Genomic DNA, 23095 nt, shown 5'->3' with positions numbered 1-23095 from the left:
TTTGTTCAAACTCATGTCCATCGCGTCGGTGATGCCATCCAACCACCTCATCTTCTGTCGTCCCTTTCTCCTCCCACTTCAATCTTTCCTGGAATCAGGGTCTTTTCCAATGAGTCGGTTCTTTGCATCAGGTGGCCAGGACCTAGTGGGCCACATCTGCTGCAGACCTGGGCTGAAGGGCCTGCAGGTGGCATTCGCATGTGTTAGACTGCTCATTTGGAGAGAGGACACGGGGCCAGGAAGGTTTTGGTGCACCTGAGGCGATGGCACCCCACTCCAGTGTTTTCGCCTGGAAAATCTCAGACAGAGGAGCCTAGTGGGCTGCAGTCCGTGGGGTAGCTAAGAGTCAGACACCGCTAAGTGACTTCACTTTCACTTTTCACTTTCATGCATTGGAGAAGGAAATGGCAACCCACTCCAGTGTTCTTGCCTGGAAAATCCCATGGACGGAGGACCTTGGTAGGCTGCCATCTATGGAGTCACACAGAGTCGGACATGACTGGAGTGACTTAGCAGCAGCAGCAGCAGGCGGGGCCTGGGCTGCCCACACCTGTATCCCATGGGGCTCTGGTTCTTCCACAGGCCCTGATGACTGTCACTCAGGGTCACTCTTGACAGGCTGTCCCCTGCCCTGCTCTCTGTGTGTGCCCCCTCCCAGCCCAGGGCATGGCAGTCACCTCCAGGTGGCCCCTTCAGGTTGCCAGAACAACTTCATCGGAGTCTGAGAATAGTCACCTTATCAAAGTCACAGCAGAACAGAGCTGACAGATCTCTGAAATCCTTCAACCCCCACTCTCGCGTTACAGCAGAGAGACTGAGGCCAGGACAGGTGACCAACACCGTCCTTGGACGCTTTGCCCAGGGCCCTGCCCCACGGAGCCCACAGATGGGGAGGAACACGTGTGACAGCCAGGAGAACAGAAGCCATCTGGCTGAGATCAGGACTCTTCTGCCTCATTATTCCCATACCGTGCTTAATGCCTCAGAATTTCTGAGGAGGAAAGGGTGTGTTCGGCAAAGAGAACAAAGCTTCCAATCATTTATAATAACTGCCAACACGTATTTGTCACATTTGAAAAGCATTTCCATTCTATTCTTAAACTTTCTCTGTAATATAATTATTTTTTTTAAATCCACCCTTGGCACAGAGATTTGGCCCAATTCATAAACAAAAGTGCTTACAGCATCTTTATGGTGGCTGAGTACTAATAACCTTAACATTTTACAAGCAGAAAGTCCTTTTTCATGTCTAACTTCACAGATTTTTTTCTCTAGACCTCAGCATGGTATGACGAGTGCTTTGCCAAGCCAGATGGACAAGTCATAAGTAGGCCATATTTTGCCAGGAATATATAAACAATAGCTGGCAGGTTCTGTTCAAGGTCCAGGTTCAAGGTTTCAGACCATATCAGATGTGACATGTCAGCTTCTCACCCGATTTTAAACAGCCTGGATAAGAAACTGTTGGGCGCCACTGAAATGTATCAGGGAATCCATTGCAATAAAGACACTCAAAATGGGTCACCCCCAATTCCGGCAACCAGGAAACGACACACCAGTAAGATTCCCAGGGGTATTAGATTTCTGCGTGACCCTATATCCCATTTCTCTCTATAATTAGAGCTCATGTATACCTACCTTCCGGAGAAGGCAACGGCACCCCACTCCAGTACTCTTGCCTGGAAAATCCCATGGACAGAGGAGCCTGGTAGGCTGCAGTCCATGGGGTTGCTAAAAGTCAGGCACAACTGAGCGACTTCACTTTCGATTTTCACTTTCAGGCATTGGAGAAGGAAATGGCAACCCACTCCAGTATTCTTGCCTGGAGAATCCCAGAGACAAAGGATCCTAGTGGGCTGCAGTCTATGGGGTCGCACAGAGTCAGACATGACTGAAGCGACTTAGCATACCTACCTTCATGTGACTATATAGAGCAGACTTTGAAAATATTAACCTAAATTGGTGCTTTTGAACTGTGGTGCTGGAGAAGACTCTTGAGAGTCCCTTGGACAGCAAGGAGATCCAACCAGTCCATCCTAAAGGAAATCAGTCCTGAACATTCATTGGAAGGACTGATGCTGAAGCTGAGACTCCAATACTTTGGCCACCTGATGCAAAGAGCTGACTCAATTGAAAAGACCCTGATGCTGGGAAAGATTGAAAGCAGGAGGAGAAGGGGACGACAGAGGATGAGATGGTTGGATGGCATCACCGACTCAATGGACATGAGTTTGAGTAAACTCCAGGAGTTGGTGATGGACAGGGAGGCCTGGTGTGCTGCAGTCCATGGGGTTGCAAAGAGTCAGACACAACTGAACTGATTATTTAATACTAGGGTGAAGTTGCTTTAAATTTGAATACAGAAATCACGGCCAAAGTGTAGCTCATCTCACAACATAAGTGTAGCAAAAATTAATCCTACGGGACTGTTGTCTGATGTCTGGCCAGCAAAAGAGGCTGACGACCTAGTATTTCAGTTAAAACGGGGATGATGAAATCAACATCACAGTGTAATCTAAATGACATCATGCTAGGATCAGTTTACCTGCTTAACAACAAAACAAGTGGCCCATCCCTGCCTTGGCTTCCCCAACCTTGAGTATGGTGACTGACCTGGGACTACATTTCCCAGAACTCCCTTCTCTGTATAGTCCTGGGTGAACATTGACCTCCTGGCAGCCCAGTGGTTAGGACTAAGCTCTCTTATGGCTGGGACCTGGGTTCAATCCCTGGCTGGGGAACTAAGTTTCCACCAGTCATGTGGACAAGAAAAGGGAGCAAGAAGGCAAATGGCAGACGTGTTTTTACTCTCAGAAGGTTGGAGCAGGGCCCCTGCAACAGTGAATGCCCACAAACACTGTTCCCATCTACCCGCTTGCCGTGCTCTGGGCTAACTACTTGCACAGCTCCCTGGGGAACGGCGCCAGTCTCCCTCGAAAATCACCCACGGTGCCCAGGTTGGCAATGAGGAGACAGTTACACCTCTGTTTGTATTTTGTCTTCTTCACACCAAGCTTTTCTCTCCTCACCTACGTGTTGGGCTGACCTGTAGGTGGCTTTCGTCTCAACACCAGGCACAAGATGACAGGCTTGATGCCTCCTTCTCACTCCTGCAGTCACGTGAAGCCTGCCTGATCCTCTAACAAACCCCCCATTCTCTACCACTCATGGCTCTTCCGCTTCTCCGGATCGAACCCTGACACGTCATGGCTGGGTTCCCTGTGGTCCTGGCTTGGAATTCAGGCAAGTTTTTCAAACCGTGGTCCTGGGTCATTTCTGATGCAGCAAGAAATACGCACAATTAAACGCTGTTTACTGAGCCCTTACTGTGTGCAGACACCGTGCTCCCTGCTGTGTGCATCATCTCACTTAATCTCCTTACACGGTTCGGAGCCCCCTCCACGCTGCTTGACTCTTTCATCATCACCGTTTGGTGGCTCAGAGTCCTGCTGGGTCCAGTAATAGTCCAGGCTTTGGCATTTGGGATTGTAGACCAGGACCCACTGCTCTCTGGGGTGACTCTGGGTACCCTGTCCCACTTTCATGGAAACAGCCTGGAACACAGGAGCTGCCTATTAAGAGTGTGTTTTCCCTCTTCCACACCCTCAGTCTTGGCATTAATCACTGCCCAAATGGACAAACTTTGGCCCTGTCCAAGAACAAAGAATGAAGTATGGCCTCAAATCTCTGCCTGGGGACTGGGTCCTGCTTGCCTGTCGCAGTCCCAAATGTTGACCCCCTGAAGCGGTGTCTGGGCTCAGGGCCGCTTACTAGGATACCCCATCCCTTACTAGACATTCACTCCATTTGGGAGTCACTTTGTATGGAACCCCTTCCCCATCAAATACCCTTCATTTGCCAGACCGAGGTGGCTGCCTTCCTTGGATGTATCCCTCCTGCATTTTAAGCATGCTGTGAGCTAGGGGACAGTATTTTTAACTGTGATTTTTTTCATGTGTCCTTTGTTTTAAACCCTTAAAGAGGAATAATTTGAAAAATTGTTTCCCAGTCAAATATATAATCATGAACAATTTGCTCTGTAGGAAGAAGGGGATAGCAGGCACCCTCAAATGGATTAAAGGAATCCTAATTACTTACACCTGCAGCAGCTGTCACTTCTGTAGGTGTGCAATTAGCTGTCCAAGTGTGTGCTGGGAAAATGTGATTGTTTAAGCCTGGGGCACAGCTCAGAGCCCGCCCAGACTGAGGCTCTCCTACTGGGGTCATTAGCCCAGCATGGGCTCTGCAGGCATTTGTTAAGGCGTATTGCATGCCTGGACATAAAAGCAGGTGGCCGAGCGAGCCCACATGCCTGTTCCACATGCAAACAAGTCGTGACCATTGAAAAAAACGGAATCCTTCTTACTTTGTGATTGTGAATTCTCTTTTCCAGCTGAGTCTGGTGGTTCACAGTGTGGCTGGCACGTTAGAATCACCAGGGAGACTCTACAAACCCTGATGTTCAAATTGCACCTAGACCAAGTAAATCAGCCTCTCTTGAGCAGCAGTTTTATCTTCTTTTTTTTTAAGTGCAGGAAAATTGCTTTATAATGTTGTGTTGGTTTCTGCTGTACACCAAAGAGAATCAGTCATAATTATATATATTCATATCCCCTCCCCACATCCCACCCTCTGGGTCATCACAGAGCGACAGGTTGGGCTCCCTGTGTTATTTACCAGCTTTCCACAGCTACTGTGAAATGGAGTATTCCCTGCCATATCAGTAAACAAGGATGTCACATCATTGCGATTTCAGGCCTCCAAACGTAAATTTCTGAGTCCAAGGGGCACCCAAAAGGGAGAACAATGCCTGCGATCCAGCAGCTGTCGGCTGCCGCCACTCCCTGCGGTAAGCGAGGACCAAGGATGGGAAAAAGCAAGAAGCAGGATGCTGGCCGTAGACAGCTGAGACGCATAAGAAAGGAGTGACGTCAGTGAGATCACTGAATCACTGAGATCACTGCTTGCATCTTCCCATACCTAGACGAGCGCTAAATTCCTGAGTTTCAGGTATCTGGTTTTCCTTAATTATCAATAATCTCTAATGTCCAGAATACCTGCCCCCTTTGCTGCCAAACTGAGATATAAACTGACTCCTCCGCCTGCCTCCTCAGTTCTCTCAGTGTAACTTGCGATGCTGTCTCCCAGGCTTGAAGTCCTAAGAATGACCACCAAATAAAACGTAACTCTCAACTTCTAGGTTGTAACTCCTTTTTAAGTCAACATTGTCTATTTTACACACGATAGTGGATATATGTCAACACTACTTTCTCAGTTCATCCTACCCTCTCCTCCCTGCCCTAATTTGTCCACAGCAGGGCCGAGTAATACTTCATTATAAATATGTACCACATCTTCCTTATCTGTTCATCTGCCAGTGGACATCAAGGTTCCTTCCATGTCCTGGCTATTGTAAATAGTGTTGCAGTGAACATTGGGGTGCATGTGTCTTTTAGAATTGTGGTTTTCTCTAGGTATATGCCCAGTAGTGGGATTGCTGGGTCATGTGGTAGATTTATTCCTAGTTTTTAAAGGAACCTCCACACTGTTCTCCATAATGGCTCCATCAGTTTACATTCCTACCAACAAAGCAGGAGAGTTCTCTTTTCCCCACATCCTCTCCAGCATTTATTGATTACAGATTTTCTTTGATGATGGCCATTCTAAATGGTGTGAAGAGGCCTTATTGTAGTTCTGATTTGCATTTCTCTAATAATGAGAGTCCCTTGGACTGCAAGGAGATCCAACCAGTCCATTCTAAAGGAGATCAGTCCTGGGTGTTCATTGGAAGGACTGATGCTAAAGCTGAAACTCCAATACTTTGGCCACCTCATGCAAAGAGTTGACTCATTGGAAAAGACCCTGATGCTGGGAAAGATTGAAAGCAGGAGGAGAAGGGGATGACAGAGGATGAGATGGCTGGATGGCATCACCGACTCGATGGACATGAGTTTGAGTAAATTCCGGGAGTTGGTGATGGACAGGGAGGCCTGGCGTGCTGCAGTCCATGGGGTCGCAAAGAGTCATACACAACTGAGGGACTGAACTGAATAATTAGAGATGTTGAGCATCGTTTCGTGTGTTTATTAGCCAGCTGTATGTCTTCTTTGGAGAAATGTCTGTTTAGGTCTTCTGCCCATTTTTTGATTGGGTTGTTTTTCCGATATTGAGCTGTATGAGCTGCTTATATATTTTGAAGGTTAATCCCTTGTCAGTTGTTGCATTTGCAGTTATTTTCTTCCATTCTGAGAGTTGTCTTTTCATCTTGTTTATAGTTTTCTGTGCAAAAGTGTTTTATTAGGTCCCATTTTTGTTTTTATTCCTATTAATCTAGGAGGTGGGTCAGAATCTTGCTGTGATTTATGTCAGAGTATACTGTCTATGTTTTCCTCTAAGAACTTTATAGTTTCTGGCCTTACATTTAAGCCTTTAATCCACTTTGAATTTAGTTCTATGTATGGTGTTAGGAAGTGTTCTAATTTCACTCTTTGACACATAGCTGTCCAGTTTTCCCAGCACCACTTATTGAAGAGGCTGTCTTCAAAGACTCAAATTGTCTAAATGACTATAATACCCAAAGCAATCACAATTCCTATCAAATTACCAATGGCATTTTTCACAGAACTAGAACAAAAAAATTCACAAAATGTATGGAAACAGTTCAGTTCAGTTCAGTTGCTCTGTCATCTCCAATTGTTTGCCACCCCATGGACTGCAGCACGCCAGGCTTCTCTGTCCATCACCAACTTCCGGAGCTTGCTCAAACTCATGTCCATTGAGTTGGTGATGCCATCCAACCACTTCATCCTCTGTCATCTCCTTCTCCTCCTGCCTTCAATCTTTCCCAGCATCAGGGTCTTTTCCAATGAGTCAGTTCTTCACATCAGGTGGCCAAAGTATTGGAGTCTCAGCTTCAGCATCAGTCCTTCCAAAGAAATCCCAGGGTTGATCTCCTTCAGAATGGACTGGTTGGATCTCCTTGCAGTCCAAGGGACTCTCAAGAGTCTTCTCCAACAGCATAGTTCAAAAGCATCATTCTTTGATGCTCAGCTTTCTTCACAGTCCAACTCTCACATCCATACATGACTACTGGAAAAACCATAGTCTTGACTAGATAGGCCTTTGTCAGTAATGTCTCTGCTTTTTAATATGCTGTCTAGGTTTGTCATAGCTTTTCTTCCAAGGAGCAAGCATCTCGTAATTTCATGGCTGCAGTCACCATCTGCAGTGATTTTGGAGCCCCCCAAAATAAAATCTGTCACTGTTTGCATTGTTTCCCCATGATGCCATGATCTTTGTCTTTTGAATGTTGAGCTTTAAGCCAGCTTTTTCACTCTTCTCTTTCACTTTTATCAAGAGGCTCTTTAGTTCCTCTTCGCTTTCTGCCGTAAGGGTGGTGTCATCTGCATATCTGAGGTTATTGATATTTCTCCTGGCAATCTTGATTTCAGCTTGTGCTTCATCCAGCCCAGCATTTCACATGATGTACTCTGCATATAAGTTAAATAAGCAGCGTGACAATATACAGTCTTGAGGTACTCCTTTCCCAACTTGGAACCAGTCTGTTCTATGTCCAGTTCTAACTGTTGCTTCTTGACCTGCATACAGATTTCTCAGGGAAACACTAAAGACCCCGAACAGCCAGAGCAATCTTAAGAAAAATGGAGCTGGAAGAATCAACCTCCCTGACCTCAGACTATACTACAAAGCTACAGTCATCAAAACAGTACGGTACTGGCACAGAACAGGAACACAGATCAGTGGGGCAGCAGCTTCAAAAGCTCCTCAGGTGATTCCAGTGAGCCGCTGGGTTTGAACCCCAGTGCTCAACCAGTGGTTCTCAAGCTTCAGCTGCATCAGCACCACATTGAGGGCTTGTCAAAACCCACACCAGAGATCAGTAAATGTGGAGGGTGTTCAATACTTCTCATGTTTCATATAATGTTGTCAGTGCTCAAAACAATGAATTCCTTTTGCATCAGAATAGGTAACCTTTTTGTTTTTGCACATACAATGGGCAGTACTGAATGCTATCATCAGCTAATGCAGTCATTTTTACGAGACTGTTTCATTCTTATCCTTCAGGTCTCAGAAAAGGTGCCAGACTGAGATGCCTTCAGTCTGCCCTTTAGAAAGGCACCTCTATCACATCACCTGGGCCCTAAACACAGCCTGTTCTCTTATTTCCTCTCTTGTTGCAGGTAAGCTCCATGATGACAGAAACCTACCTGCCTTCTTCACTTAGTGGCAAGCATTCCATAGACCCTTGCTGAATGTGGGTCTGTTGCCCCCACAGAGCAACCCTGGGGAAAAGGCACCATTATGGCCTATATTTCACAGAGTAGGACATAGAGATACACAAAGATTAAGAAACCTGTCCAAGATCACAGTGGAGAAACTGAGATTCAACCCATGTCCTGACCAGAGCTGGGCTCTTAAACCACTGTAAGAACTACCATGTCTTAAGCAGCAACCTTCCTTCCCATCAAGAAACTGAATCACTCACCTAAGAATGTCAATTATATCTGCCTTACCGCCACTTAATCCGAAGCTTATTTTTTCCCAGATAACTATTAAAAATCCGGAACCAATACCCATGTAGCCCACCTGTGGTAATCATGGCAATTTTTTTCCTATTTAAAAACTGTACCGTCCACAACAGAAAGCCACCTCCAAGTCCCAAAGCAGGTTAAAGATTTTCCATCTCATATATAATCACATTACAATATTTAAATACATAATGCTGGTATTTAGGGGAGGAAAAATCACATGAAAACAAATGGATGTGAATAATGCAACTTTATTCAGCATACTAATACAGTTTAAACTGGTAATAAATTAGTACATACAGTTATCAAAAATGTTGGGGGCTTTCCAAAAAAGGGTTTCTGAATGTGTATAGTGAAGTATCTGCAGAAGCCTCTGATGTGGAGTTACTGAAGAATGGAGTGTCTTTCTCTGTAACTCATCTTTAGTGTTTAGTTTAGAAAGGTTTCAATTACGTTCCAGCTCCTGCAAACTACAAAGCCTGAAATTACAGTACTGAATTTAGAAATCCCGATTCAGTCTCCTGATTTTAAGAGATGAGGAACCCACTGGTCTTGCCGAAGATTACAAAGCTGGCAGGTCACGGAGCTGGATTACAAATTAGTCCTCAGAGGGGCTCTGAAATGTCTGTGAAGCCAAGCAAGGGACACCACAGAACCCTAGTCACATCTGCAAGACCGTGGTTTTACCTTCTGCTTAACAGAGGATTAAATCCTGATGTCTTCTTTGTGGTTACCAGATGTAGTGACTCAGCTGCTTTTGGGGATGAAATCATGCCGGTGATCACATTCTTGAGTATCGCAGATCACCAGTGCCTTCAATGTCTCCTGGGACGTTTGGACTTGGGCACCTTTTCTTCCTGCTCTTATGCTCACAGCAGAGGTGACATTAAAGATGTCTGTTCTTATTTGAAATTCATCATCGGTTATCGGTATCTACAAAACCATCAGATCTGAGTGTGGGACAGTCTTTTTCTCTTTGCAACTCATTCCCACCAGTTAGCACACACCCTGCTCTGTTCCCTTGAGCCACCACTGGTTTCAAAGCAACTGTGGATGACTTCTGGGGTGTCAGTGACCCCGACAGTAATTTCTCAACACATCAAGAACATGCCGTACACTTCTTATAACGTACCAAGCAGTTTTGGTATACAATTTTTGGTGATTTACTTCTCAGTCTAATGGCTTCACATAGCTATGCTATTGGCAGGAGAAAAAAGGCCACTGGCCTGTTTTAATTTACACCCCCAATGAGTGTACAAAATATTTCTCAGTTAGTAATAAAATGCTCACATTCTGGCAAGCTATTTTTCTCGTTAATTGCAGGAGCCAATTCCACAACAACCCACCAGACATCAGTTAATTTTATGTACACACAACAAAGGTGTGTACATAAAGGGAAATTTGGAATTTCCACGCAAGTGATTCTATTTCTTGCTACTCTCACGGCTGTGGCAAAGGAAGACCAATGGCCTATCTTTGTATTTTTTTCTCCAGGGCAATAATTCTCTGCAAGAGTGAATGTATGTGTGGTTGCAGCTTATAAAGGCTTACTATACATGCCCTTGGGCTTTCCTGGTGGCTCAGTTAGTAAAGAATCTGCCTGCAATACGGGAGACCTGGGTTCAATCCCTAGGTTGGGAAGATCCCCTGGAGAAGGGAATGGCAACCCACTCCAGTATTCCTGCCTGGAGAATCCCCATGGACAGACAGGTCTGGCAGGCTGCAGTCCATGGGGTCAGAAAGAGTCGGACACGACTTAGCAACTAAGCGCAGCACATCTATGCCCTCAGGGGCATATTTAATTAGAACAGGCATCTCATTTTCAAGTTCATACTTAGTAAATACAAGGGCTGTTATCAAAGCTTTACCTTTTAAGACTAGTGACTTGATTTGGTGGTAGTGCTGAAAGCATGGCCGCCAGCCATGAAGACTTGACGTTAACCCGTCTAGAGTAAAATTTCATGAGCCTTATCAAAAAACAAATACACACACAGGAACCCAGATACAGAAATATTAGTTGCACCAATCTCGCAAAGCCACTCAAGCATTTAATTAAATAACTAAGTAGTCATAGTTTTCTCTTCTCATTCTGTTACCAGTTCCACTTCCTTTTGCTGTTTTTTATCATGTCCTGATTTTCAAGGAAAACGCAGAATATTGATAAGGAAAGTCCATATCCTTTGACTGTTTTGTTTTTTGACTTTTCTTCTTAACTCACTAACTTTGTGAGCTCAGTATGTTTTCTTTGCACCACCACCAGGACCCAGTATATGAAGCATAATGAAATGGCACATTTAATGGAACACAAATCTGATGAAGGTCAGCGTGGTGAGGGCGTAGAAGGCACAGTCCCAACGGACTAGAGACAACTGACTTCCTTCAGTTTACAACAGCAAAGCTGACGTCAAATTGCATAGAAAGGGCTGATTTTAAAAATCTTCATAAGTGACTAAAATAAAAATCTTTTTAAGTTAAAGAAACCTAATGCTTTGAGGTAGATGATGCTGTTGTCAGATAATGAAGTAATAGTGTAAAGATATAAAAATAAAACTACGGGAAAAAAGCACTGATTTGAAATTATCTTCTTTTATGTTTGGATGGAAACACTTCCAATTCAAGGTTTTAAGCACAAAATCCAGGTATGTCATGTGGTGGACTTGCTTCTTCAATTGGAGATGAACTTGGCACCCGATGGAAAGAATCCAGACTCTCATGAACAGCAAACCACAAAATGATTGTCCCCGTGAAGAAGCCAGTGACTCCGCATTCGACTTTTCCAGCTTGCCTCATTCCCCAAGTTCAGGTTCTAGAACCTAAAAGTCTTCTTCAGCATTTAACCAGTTCTTTGCTGGTGGAAGGGGCTGGGACTGTCTCTCCACATGTGAACTGATCCTAAGACAGAACAAGAAATCACATTACTCACCGAGTGTCTGTGTTACAGGTGCACCAATAGTGAGATTTCACCTTGTTACACAGTCAGTCTTGCTCTGTTAAGGTTTTCCTTTGCTCTCTGACTTCATCCTTGGTCAAAGTCAGCACCAGAAACACGATCTTGCCCCGTTTTTAGACCCAAATTCATATTTGATGCACCATATTACTGTCTTAGGTGGCGCTGGAGGTAAAGAGCCCACCTGGCAATGCAGGAGAGGTATGATACGCGGATTTGATCCTGGGTCTGGAAGACCCTCTGGAGGAGGGCATGGCAACCCACTCCAGCATTCTTGGCTGGAGACTCCCATGGACAGAGGAGCCCGGCGGGCTGCAGCCCACATGGTCACACAGGAAGACACGACTAAAGTGGCGCAGCACGCACACACCTTACCTTATAAACAAACATGTCCATCTTCACGACAGAGCTCCCACTTCTCAGAAATCACATTTATGAAACACATGTTACATCTCTTAAGGTTCTGAATTAATTACTACGTGCACTACTACTTCTCCACGTCAATATTTGGTCGCTCAAATACCTGTTCTCTTCAAATTACTTCTTCCAGCTAAAGTGGGTAGCTCTTTATGTTTCCCAACACAGATAATCTGCAAATTAGCTACTTTGTAAATGAAGTTCAACCTCTGATGATTTATCCTGGCTTATGCCAGCCATCCCAGGAAACCTCTACCTCCCAGGTTACTCCTCATCTCCTGTAGTCTGATCCCTGTTAAGGATCAGCCTTATTCTGTCCCTGTCAATCTCTGACTCCTGCCCAGCACCTGGAACCCTCTCATCATGCTCTTTGGAACTTATGGTCCACCATCAACATGAGGCTCCATGTTCTCAACCTCCGTAAAACAGCCTTCTTGCTCTAACACAGGGTTCTCAATGGGTGGTGGAAAGGAGGTGTTACTTTTATCTTTGGGGACATTTGGCAATGTGTAGAGACATTTTGCAGAGAAGGCAATGGCACCCCACTCTAGTACTCCTGCCTGGAAAATCCCATGGATGGAGGAGCCTGGTAGGCTGCAGTCCATGGGGTCCCGAAGAGTCGGATACGACTGAGCAACTTCACTTTCGCTTTTCACTTTCATGCATTGGAGAAGGAAATGGCAACCCACTCCAGTGTTCTTGCCTGGAGAATCCCAGGGACAGGGGAGCCTGGTGGGCTGCCGTCTAGGGGGTCGCACAGATTCGGACACGACTGAACTGACTTAGCAGCAGCAGCATGAATAGCTCTTTAAAATTCGTTTAAAAAACATAGCATTTTCCTAACACACCATTAGAAAACAATCTCCTGCACTTACATATCACAGGCAGACTGCTCAAGGTTCCTGCAACCCTCTGCCCCCTCACCCATTTTAGAACCTGACTCCTTACCTTGTCATAAATCACCTTTATAATGAGAGAGCAGCTAGGGCACGTTGCTACGTCTTCCCCATTTTCCAAATCCTCCTATAAATAAAATTAAACACCATATGGTCAGCGCAGCCTTCCCTTGGTGATCTCCTCCTCCCCAACCCTCTCACTTCTGTGGGCAAGCTCCTTGGAGGCTGGCCTACCCATAAGGCAGTTCAGTTCAGTTCAGTTCAGTCGTGTCTGACTCTTTGTGACCACATGGATCGAAGCACGCCAGACCTCCCTGTCCAACACCAACTCCTGGAGCTTACTCAAACTCATGTCCATCGAGTCAGTGATGCCATCCAACCATCTCATCCTCTGTTGTCCCCTTCTCCTCCCGCCTTCCATCTTTCCCAGCATCAGAGTCTTTTCCAAGAAGTCAGTTCTTCAGATCAGGTGGCCAAGGTATTGGACTATTCATAGTCCTTCCAATGAATATTCAGGACTATCTCCCTTAGGATGGACTGGTTGGATCTCCTTGCAGTCCAAGGGACTCTCAAGAGTCTTCTCCAATACCTCAGTTCAAAAGCATCAATTCTTCGGCGCTCAGCTTTCTTTACAGTCCAACTCTCACATCCAAACATGACCACTGGACAAACCCACAAGGCACGTGAGGACCAAAAGCACCTCCCGAGAGAAACGCCAGCCCCATTCTTCCCTGGAAGCGTCACTTGGGGGAAAAACACCCAGGAGGGCGAGTCATGGTTCAGTCGTCTAAAAACCCACCCCCACCTCGGAAGACAAAAGCACACTCCTTCCTCCAAAAAGCATCCTAGGGAGGGGAAGCTTGAGTGGCGGGGGTCGGCGAGAAGATTGGTACTCGCTGCCATCCACCCCCTCCCCGCTCTCCTCAGGCTTGACTGAAGGCCAGAACTACAGACGGCGCAAAGTACCGACTCTGGGAGAATTCAGAAAGGGATGAAAAAAGGAAGCGGATAACTCTTAGCCGCGCGGGTCCGCGGCAGGAACTCGGCAGAGCGAACGCGCGCCCGCTCCGAGGAGCCTCCCGTTACCTTGGTGATGCAGAAGTTATCCCCACACGGGCAGGGGTAGAAGTAGGTCTCCGAGTCCTCGTCGTATTGGAAGTCCTCGATCTCCACCTCGTCGTGAAATACCGCCATCGTCACTGGAACCGGCGCAGGTCTGTCAACTTCGCCGTTCGACGCAGGCCGGGGCCCCGGGCCAACTTAGCTGGTGCCCGCCCTCACGGGCGTCTGCACAGAGCACCGGCGCACGGAGCCCCGCTTCCGGCCCACGGAGCCCCGCTTCCGGCCCACGGAGCCCCGCTTCCGGCTCAGAGACAATGACGCAACTCCGGGCGTGAGGCCAAAGGGGTGACCGGGCAGCGGTCACCATGGAGATGGAGGCTCTAGGGGGCGGAGACACGGGCAGATAGAGCGCGCGGCTCGGGGGGTCGGTCGAGCGTCGCTCCGCCCATTGGGCAACAGCAACCAATGGAATGTGGGTTTCGCTCGCGCGGCTGTGCGTCACTTCGAGGACGCCGGAAGGGCTCCCCGGCGCCGGGGCGGAGCTTGGCGCTACGCGAGCGGCTGGGTCGGGTCGGCTCGGCTCGGCGGCGGCCGTGGCGTGGAGACTCCTGAGTGAGGCGTGCTGTCCCGTGTCTCACGTCCGTGGGCCTGAGGCCTTAAGCAGACTCCGTAGGAGGCCCCGGTCGGCCTAGGTAGTGTCAGCCCTGCCCTTGGCGCCGCTGGCGGAAAGCGCTTTGCGGGGTAAGAGGCGGCGGCGGAAACTGCTCAGCCCCCTTGACCTCTCCGGGGTGAGGGACGGAAAGCTCCTCAGAGGTCTTGATTCACCGAGTGACTTTGAGCTCCGAGCAGCGCGTGGCTTGTGATCGGGCCGCGCTCGGCTGTCCAGGTACAGCCCGGCCTCTCCCTCAGCCCAGCTTCTCTTCAGAGGCCCGTGAGGTGTGGGGGCGAAAGGACTAAGCGAGCTCTGTTAGGCGGGGTTGACGCTCAGTATCATTCTTCCACCAGTGCTGGGAACCTAGGTGTCATTCATTCCGTGTTAGTAGTCTTTAAACGGAGATACGGAGAGTCAGGTGTCTTGGCCCAGATCGCACACCTGGGAAATGAAGAGCCTGGCTGTCCCCAAAGCCTAGGAACGAGTGACATAACTAGTGTTGAACCACAGCTCCGGGAGTTGGTGATGGACAGGGAGGCCTGGCGTGCGTGGGGTCGCAGAGTCGGACACGATTGAGCGACTGAACTGAACCGAACCACAGTTTCTTCTTTGAAAGAGAAATGGAATCAGCACGCAGAGTTATTAAAATACCATGAGGCCTTGATATACGTTACAGGGAAATGCAGATAAAAGGTGATACATCTTGTGTTGGCAAAGTGGGGTTTCATGGGAGTTTTGCTCTATTCCTAAGCATTTATTCAAATTTTGGCAGAGTAGGAAGGCAGTGGGGAAAAGCCCTATTGAGAAGCAGATCTGGGCTCAGGAGATGACTGTTTGGATCTCGATATTTACATTCTTTGGCCTTATTTCCTCTTCTGACTGAAAAAGAGTTGGATTAGGGATGATTTACAAGATTCCTTTCAGGTCTAACATTTTACTTTTGCGTGGAAATTGCGAGTTTTACGTGGTTCAGCAATTACATGTACCATATTTAATTTATGTTAACATAATACATATGCATGCTACAAATGTCCACTTCCCTATGCTTATTTATGCATACACAAACGTTTGCATGAATTAATTTTGTGTGTGCTGAAGTCCCAGCTGGTTTAACTCTTTTAAAGCTTGAAAACCTAATGGCAAAGGAGTCTTTGGGAGAAAATTTGGAAGTTACATTAAAAGGGTTTATAGAATATTGCAGAGGCATCACACACATTCTGTTTTCCTTAATTGGCGATCTAACCAGCAGTTCGAAAGTGTTTGTTAAACTCATTGCGGGTTAACTGGACTGATTCTGCTTTGAGCAGAGGAGCAGAAAAGCCCTTTTGGTAAAGCCTATGTAGCTCAGAGGTTGCTCTCTGTGTCTTTGTGAGTGAAGTGAAAGTCACTCACGCATGTCCAACTCTTTGTGACCCCATGGACTATTCTCCAGGCCAGAATACTGGAGTGGGTGGCCTTTCCCTTCTCCAAGGGATCTTCCCAAACCAGGGATCGAACCCAGGTCTCCTGCAGTGCGGGCGGATTCTTTACCAGCTGAGCCACAGGGGAAGACTTTGTAGACACAGGGATTTTCCCAGGTAGCCTCTTGGAGAGAGGAGGACGGAAGACAGTTGTTAGTGTCAGAATTGTAGTCCCAGTGATTGTTTTGAGGTTGGGAATCTTTTTGGTTCTTTAGTACTTCTGAGCATAAGTACCTCCAGAATAAAGGTGAGTTGTTTTTGAAGGTCTGGAAATGGGTGCATATTTGATTCATGGAAGTATAAATTGGTAGACTTTTTAGGAAGCAGTTTGGGTCTGTCAAAAACAATTTGCTGAGGAATTTTGAAATCTGAAGTTAGTAATCCTAAAAGTTACAGGAGTTGTTGGGTAATTTTTCTTTATAATTTCTTTTTAATTTTCCAACTTTTCTTTGAGTATGTATTACTTCAAATAGGAAAAGAAAAGTGAATGAGCCACTTTATTAATCGTAGTTGACACTGTGTGCCACATCCTGTACCAACTGGTGTTTACGTGCATCATGTTATTAAAACAATGAGGTATAGGCATCACTCCCATTTTCAACATTGGGAAACCTGAGGGTTAGAGGCTTAGGTTTAGAAACTTGCCTAAAAGGGCCAAGCTGGTGAATGGCAGTAAGCTATGGTGAGAACTCGGGCCTGGCTGAGCCCAGAAACTGGGTCTTTGTGACCTTCAGCGCCATCTGTGATCTGATGCTGCTTGAAGCAGAGCTGGGTTAAACAGGCAGCTCTGGCAGTCTACAGAGGGCTCAGATTTTCCTCTAGAGTGGTGCTGGTTCCCTTGAGACCTGATTTGGGGGTCTCCTTGGCCTTTCGTACTGCTTTCATCCTGCCATCTGTTGCCACATCCCTTGTTTGGCCAGAGGTGGGTCTGCTTACCTGTCAGTTGGAGAGCATACTGTGCTGAAGAAAGTAAAACTGTAGCAAAACCCGTGATGCATTATTTTACGCCACCCAACGTTTTCGAATAGAACGTAACAGTGACTACTGAACTACACTTATTCCTAGAAAAGAGTGGACACATTTCATAATGAGATATCTTTGGACTCAGAGAGTAAGACAAAAACAAGTTTAATAGTAGCTATACGGTCATTTGAGACCACAAATTTATGGTTTAAAAATAATTTTTTAAAAATCGTAATGCTGCTGATTTGGAAAACAACAGTGAACAAAATTCTTAGCATGAGATTGAATTTAGAACTAGGTCATACTTACGTCATAGCAGCTGTGTTTTATGAATGTTGTTGTAGATCAGGCTGGGCAGTTGTTTTTTGGGCACATAACCCACTGCCTCTCTAGATTGGGGTTGATTTTTAGTGATCCTCCTGCATGCCAGGTATTTCCCCAGACATGTACCCCTTTCAGCAACCCAGTGAGGTAGTCTTGGCATTTCATTTAAAAAGGGGAAGAGGTGACTGGCCCAAGGTTGAAAGCCAGAAAGGAGTCAGATCTGAGCCCGGTTCTGCTGGTTCTGACTGCAACACTCTGCAGTAACTTGTGTTTCACTTGGGGCCCCTTTCCGAATGCTGAGAGCCTGTGCTTCCTCACTGGCACCTGGGGTTCTAAATCGGCAAGTGCCGTGCCACCTCTGAGTTTCTTTCTGTGCCTCCCTGCTCTTTGAGGCATTCTTGGTTTTTTTTTCTTTTTCTCACTACCTGTTCACACGTCATCCTGTCTCAGCAAGTGATAGGGCTCTAGCTCCAAAATCTAGTCCGTCTTCATGTGTTTCTGTATTGGTTTTATTCTGTCTGAGCTTAGCCAGGCACCTTCTAACTGAACTGCCTGCTTCAGTCGGTGCTTTGCAAGGCAGTCGGAGTGGCCCTTTAGTGAGTGAGATCACGCCCCTCCCCTGGTTTGTTCAAGCCCTCCAGTCGCCTCCCTTTGCCTTTGGAAGAAGGCCTGCCCCCTGGCCATGGGCGGCCGTGGCCTGGCTCTGTCTCCGCGCTGGGGCTCGTCCATCACGCCCGACTCTCTGCCCTACAGTCGCACTGGCTGTGCTCTGTCTCACACACCAGCCTCGTTTCTGTGGCGGGGCCTCTGCTTCTTGCCTCTGCACTTACCCTCATCGTTCAGGTCTCAGCTCAGACTCCTCTTGAGAGAGACCTTTCCTGATATTCCCCAGCCTCCTTCACTCTTATTTCCTTTGCACACTTACTGTAATCTGTGTCTTTTAATTATGTTTATTAGCTGCTGTAGACATTGCAATAAAAGCTTCATGTAATGGCAAAGGCCTTGTGTCTGGTTCTTTGTTGTGTCTCCGCAACCTAAAATAGTGCTGGATACTCCAGTAATTGTTAAATGATTTGAATGTACTTGTTGAACAGAAACTAGTATAGTTCATTTTAAATCTTAAATTTAATCTGTTGCTTGTAGGACTGCTTAAATGGCTATATGCCCACTCCAGTACTCTTGCCTGGAGAATCCCATGGACGGAGGAGCCTGGTGGGCTGCCCATGAGGTCGAGAAGAGTCGGACACGACTGAGCGACTTCACTTTCACTTTTCACTTTCACCCATTGGAGAAGGAAATGGCAGCCCACTCCAGTGTTCTTGCCTGGAGAATCCCAGGGACGGGGGAGCCTGGTGGACTGCCAACTGTGGGGTCGCACAGAGTCGAACACTACTGAAGCAACTTAGCAGTAGCAGCAGCAGTATTTATGATATTTTTCTCTGTTTCAGAAATAACTTTTTGGTGAGGTAAGGGCCAAATGAGGATACAAACGTTGATGGAATGTTCTTTTTTGTATGGTTTTGAAAATTACTTAATCTATGTTAATTATCTATAGTTAATTAATGTTTACATTGAATGAATAAGACCATTGGACCCATTTCAGGATATGGATAGGTGTTTTCCTTTTCGTCCCGTATTGTTCACTTCCTGTTTTCTGAATGTGTTAATTGTTTTTAATTGAAGTACGAGTGCCTGCATGCTCAGCTGTGTCCTGCTCTCTGCAACCTCCTGGATTGTAGTCTGCAGGCGCCTCTGTCCATGGAGTTTTCCAGGCAACAGTACTGGAGTGGGGTGCCATTTCCTACCCCAGGGGATCAAACCTGCATCTCTTGTGCCTTCTGCATTGGCAGGCCACCTGCGAAGCCCTTCCTGAAGTCTGGTTGATGTACAGTGTCCCTTAGTTTCAGGTGAGCACAGTGATTCAGGTATATCATACATACATGTGTATGTATCAGACTCTCTTCCCTTACAGGTTTTTACGTAATCCTGAGTGTGGTTCCTGTGTTAACAGGAAGTCCTCACTGGTTACCTGTTTTACATTTAGCAGTGTGTATATGTTAATCCCGAGCTCCTAACGTATGCCCCCATTCCTCTTTGGTAGCCGTAAGTCTGTTTTCTGTGTCTGTGAGTCTGTTTCTGCTTCCTCGATAAGTTCATCTGTATCATTTTAGGTCCGTGTGTAGGTGATACCGTACGATTGTCTTTCTCTGTCTGACTTCACCTAGTCTGCTAGCCTCTAGGTCCATCTTTGTTGCTGCGGATAGCATTATTTCACTCTTTGCTATGGCTGAGTGATGTTCCATTGTGTATTTTATCCTCGTTTTTGTCCATCTCACCTGTCAGTGGTTGTGTAGGTCGCTCCCGTGTCTTGGCTGCTGTGGATGGTGCTCCAGTGAGCATTGCAGTGCCTGTGTGTTTTCGGTTGTGATTTTCTCCAGGTGCATGTCCAGTGGGGTTGAAGGGTCAATGATAGCTCTGTTTTTAGTTTCTTAAGGAGCCTCCATGCTCTTCTCCATAGAGGCTGTACCGATCTGCATTCCCACCTACCGTGTAGAATGGTTCCTTTTTCTGCACATGCTCTTTAGCGTTTAGTATTTGTAGACTTTTTGTTGATGGCCATTCTCACTTGTGTGAGGTTATACCTCATTGTAGTTTTGATTTGCATTTCTCTAATAATTTGTGATGTTGAGCATCTTTTCATGTGCCTTTTTAGCTGTCTGTGTGTCTTTGGGGAAATGTCTGTTTAATCTTTTGCCCATTTTTTGATTGGGTTATTTTTTTTACGTAGAGCTGTTTGTGTATTTTGGAGATTAAGCCTTTGTGGGTCAGTCACATTGTTTGCAAAATATTTTCTCCCATTCTGTAGATTGTCTTTTTATTTGGTTTATGGTTTCTTTTGCTTTGCAAAAGCTTTTAAGTTTAATTAGGTCCCATTTGTTTATTTTTGTTTTTATTTTTATTACTCTAGGAGACAGATTTTAAAAAATCTTTCTGCAGTTTCTGTCTGAGAGAGTGCTGTCTGCGTTTTCCTCTAGGATTTTGATAATGTCCAGTCTCACATTTAGGTCTCTAATTCATTTTGAGTTTATTTTTGTGTGGTGTGAGGAAGTGTTCTAATTTCATTCTTTTACATGTAGCTGTCCAGTTTTCCCAGCACCACTTACTGAAGAGACTGTCTTTTCTCCATTGTGTATTCTTGCCTCTGTCATCGATTAATTGACCATAGGTGCCTGGGTTTGTTTCTGGGCTTTGTATCCTGTTCCATCGATCTGTGTGTCTGTTTTTATGCCAGTACCCTGCTCTTTTGACGACTGTGGCTTTGTAGTATAGTCCGAAGTCACGGAGCCTGACTCCTTCAGCCCTGCATTTCTTTCTCAAGATTGTTTGGCTCTTCAGGGTTTTTTGTGTTTCCATACAAATTAAAACTTTTTTTTTTTTGGTTCTAGTTCTGTGAAAAATTCCATTGGTAACTTGATAGAGATTGCATTGAATCTGTAGGTTGCCTTGGGTAATACAGTCATTTTGACAGTATTGATCCTTCTAACCCAAGAACATGGTCTATCTTTCCATTTGTTTGTGTCCTCTTTGATTTCTTTCATCAGCTTCCTGTGGTTTTCAGAATATAGGTCTTTTATCTGCTAAGGCAGGTTTACTCCTAAGTATTTTATTCTTTTTGACATATGGTAATTGCAGTTCTTTTCTTACTTTCTCTTTCTGATCTTTCATTGTTAGTGTATCGGAATGCAACAGATTTCTGTGTATTAATTTTGCATCTTGGGACTTTACCAAATTCATTGATGAGCTCTAGTAGTAAATTACTTAGTATATGTTAATTTTCTGTAGTTAGTTAATACTTTCATTGACTATATAAAGCCACTGGATGTGTTTCAAAATATGGATAGGTTTTTTTCTTTAAATACTTTATTGCTTTAGAAGGCGCTTTGAACACAGTTTGATAAAATACCCTTTATTTACCAGTAGGTGGCACTCTTGGTCATGGTTATTGCTGTTGTTAAAAAAACAAAGATTTTAGAATTTTAAAGAGAACAGCTTTTAAAAATTAAGTTTTCTTGGTTTTCTAGTTGAAGCTGAGCAGTAGACCAAACAGCATAATCACTAAAAGATGTGTCTTAGATGAGGGCAGCTTATTGCAGCAATAGATGCCCAGAACACTGAGCCGAGCAGTGTGTCCGTATTCGCCTGCACATCAGTTAAATTTTGTCAGGGAGTTCGGGCCCAAATGACACGGACCTGTTATCAGCCCAGTCCCTGGTCTGGTTGTTCATGGGGTGGAGACCCTAAGCAGCAGGAGATACAGACGGTTCAAGAAAGATGAGTGGGCGTCCCTGGTGGCTCAGCAGTAAAGAATCCCCCTGCAATACAGGAGACGCGGGTTTGATCCCTGGGTCGGGAAGATGCCCTGGAGGAGGGCATGGCAACGCACTCTAGTATTCTTGCCTAGGAAATCCCATGGACAGAGGAGCCTGGCAGGCGGTAGGACATGGGGTCGCAACAGAGTCAGACATGGCTCAGCAATGAAACAAGAAGAAAGATGAAAGAGAGAAACAGCAAGAGAAACAGACAAGAAAAGTGGGAACATGAGGAGTGGATGGAAGGGGGTCGCCACTGAGAGTAGCTTGGCTGTGAGGTGATGCTTGCCTGTTACAATGAGCCTTTGCTTTTACCGCTAAGAGACAGGAGTAGTTTCCTTTCTTTTTTTAAATAAGTTTGATTATCTATTTATTTTTGGCTGTGCAGGGTCTTGTTTGCGGCTCAGGGGTTTTCTCTGGTTGTGGTGAGCGGGGCTTGTGCACACGCTTCTCATTGCATCGGCTCTAGGAGCACAGGTTTCTAGGCGCACGGGCTGAGTCGCTCCTAAGCGTGTGGAGTCTTCCTGGACCAGGGATTGAACCCATGCCCCTGCATTGGCCGGGGGACTCCCATCCGCTGTGCCACCAGGGAAGTCCGGAGATGGTAGTGCTTTTGAACAGCTTCTCAAACGTTGTTCTTACATGTTGTCTCTGCCGTTGCAGGAACTTGGTGAGAGTTCAGTGGATGGTGCCGTTTCTGTTCCAGCCCGTCTGTGTGCCGAAGGTCTCAGTGTGATTCCAGGACCAGAATATTGCATGTCAGCCAGCCAGCCAGCCAGCTGTACACTTAACGGCTCCTAAACTCTCATGGGCCTCTGAAGTAAGTTCTGCCTTCTTTAATATACCATTTTTGGTTTAGCACATTCAGAGGAGAGGAACTACGTTTTATGTGAGGTGGAAAGAGGCCTTTCACTTCTTTCATTTTACTAGACAGAAAAATAGCAAGTAGCATGTTTATCCACAATGGCAAGAAATAGATCTTTTATCTGAAGGCTAGTTAGAAAGCAGTGGTTTTTTAATATGATTTGGTTGTAACTGAACGAATTTCATATGATAATTGTCACCTCTCAATTTATTTAGTTTTGTTTCAGGTCTGTATCGTCTAAAATATCTTCAAGCTCCCTAAGGTATTCGTTTTGTTCGTGTGGCCCCAGGGCTCTGCCACATGATGGACTCTTAGTAAATGTTTGTCAAATGAAGGGCTAAATTAATGAGTGTGGTGTAGGAATGTGGCACACTTCCCTTGGAGCAGGAATGTAGACTTCACTTGAATATTTTCTAACATTGTATTTGTTACAGTTCATTTATACAGTACCTCCCAAAGAGCTCAGGAAATAGTGTCCACATACATTTTCGTTTATTCTGAAGCCAACTAAGATAGGAAAGGACAGATATATATGGCAATATAACTTGTTAAAAGTGGCCATCCTAAGCAGTGTGCTTGCGTGCTAAGTC

At 45.7% G+C, this 23095-nt stretch overlaps 2 protein-coding genes across 7 annotated transcripts in view; one reads left to right on the top strand and one right to left on the bottom strand.

Moving 5' to 3' along the window:
• Positions 1 to 8780: 8780 nt before the first annotated feature.
• Positions 8781 to 14162, bottom strand: DPH3 (diphthamide biosynthesis 3). 2 transcript variants are annotated; one of them, XM_040263620.1, is made up of 3 exons: positions 13896 to 14162; positions 12862 to 12936; positions 8781 to 11441 (listed from the first exon to the last, which is right to left on the bottom strand). In XM_040263620.1, the coding sequence occupies exons 1-3, from the start codon at positions 14001 to 14003 to the stop codon at positions 11376 to 11378; spliced, it is 249 nt and encodes an 82-aa protein (XP_040119554.1). In that variant the 5' UTR covers positions 14004 to 14162; the 3' UTR covers positions 8781 to 11375. The 2 variants fall into 2 exon arrangements, with proteins under 2 accessions (XP_040119554.1, XP_040119562.1); XM_040263628.1 differs by lacking the exon at positions 12862 to 12936 and having other exon boundaries at positions 13896 to 14155.
• A 6-nt stretch (positions 14163 to 14168) lies between these two features.
• The window catches only part of OXNAD1 (oxidoreductase NAD binding domain containing 1), a 44195-nt gene continuing 35268 nt past the window's right edge, over positions 14169 to 23095 (top strand). The window contains exons 1-2 of one of the 5 annotated variants that reach the window (XM_040263574.1): positions 14169 to 14807; positions 22304 to 22460. The gene's annotated coding sequence lies outside the window, so the exon portion shown is untranslated. Of the gene's footprint in view, positions 15217 to 22303; positions 22461 to 23095 lie in introns of all 5 variants that reach the window. The other 4 variants (XM_040263593.1, XM_040263582.1, XM_040263610.1 and 1 more) reach the window with 4 other exon arrangements.

This window comes from Oryx dammah, unplaced genomic scaffold (assembly GCF_014754425.2).
Source record: "Oryx dammah isolate SB20612 unplaced genomic scaffold, SCBI_Odam_1.1 HiC_scaffold_2, whole genome shotgun sequence".
Classification (NCBI taxonomy): Eukaryota; Metazoa; Chordata; class Mammalia; order Artiodactyla; family Bovidae; genus Oryx; species Oryx dammah.
Note: the sequence above shows the minus strand (reverse complement) of the source record. Positions and strands in the feature narration are given on the sequence as shown.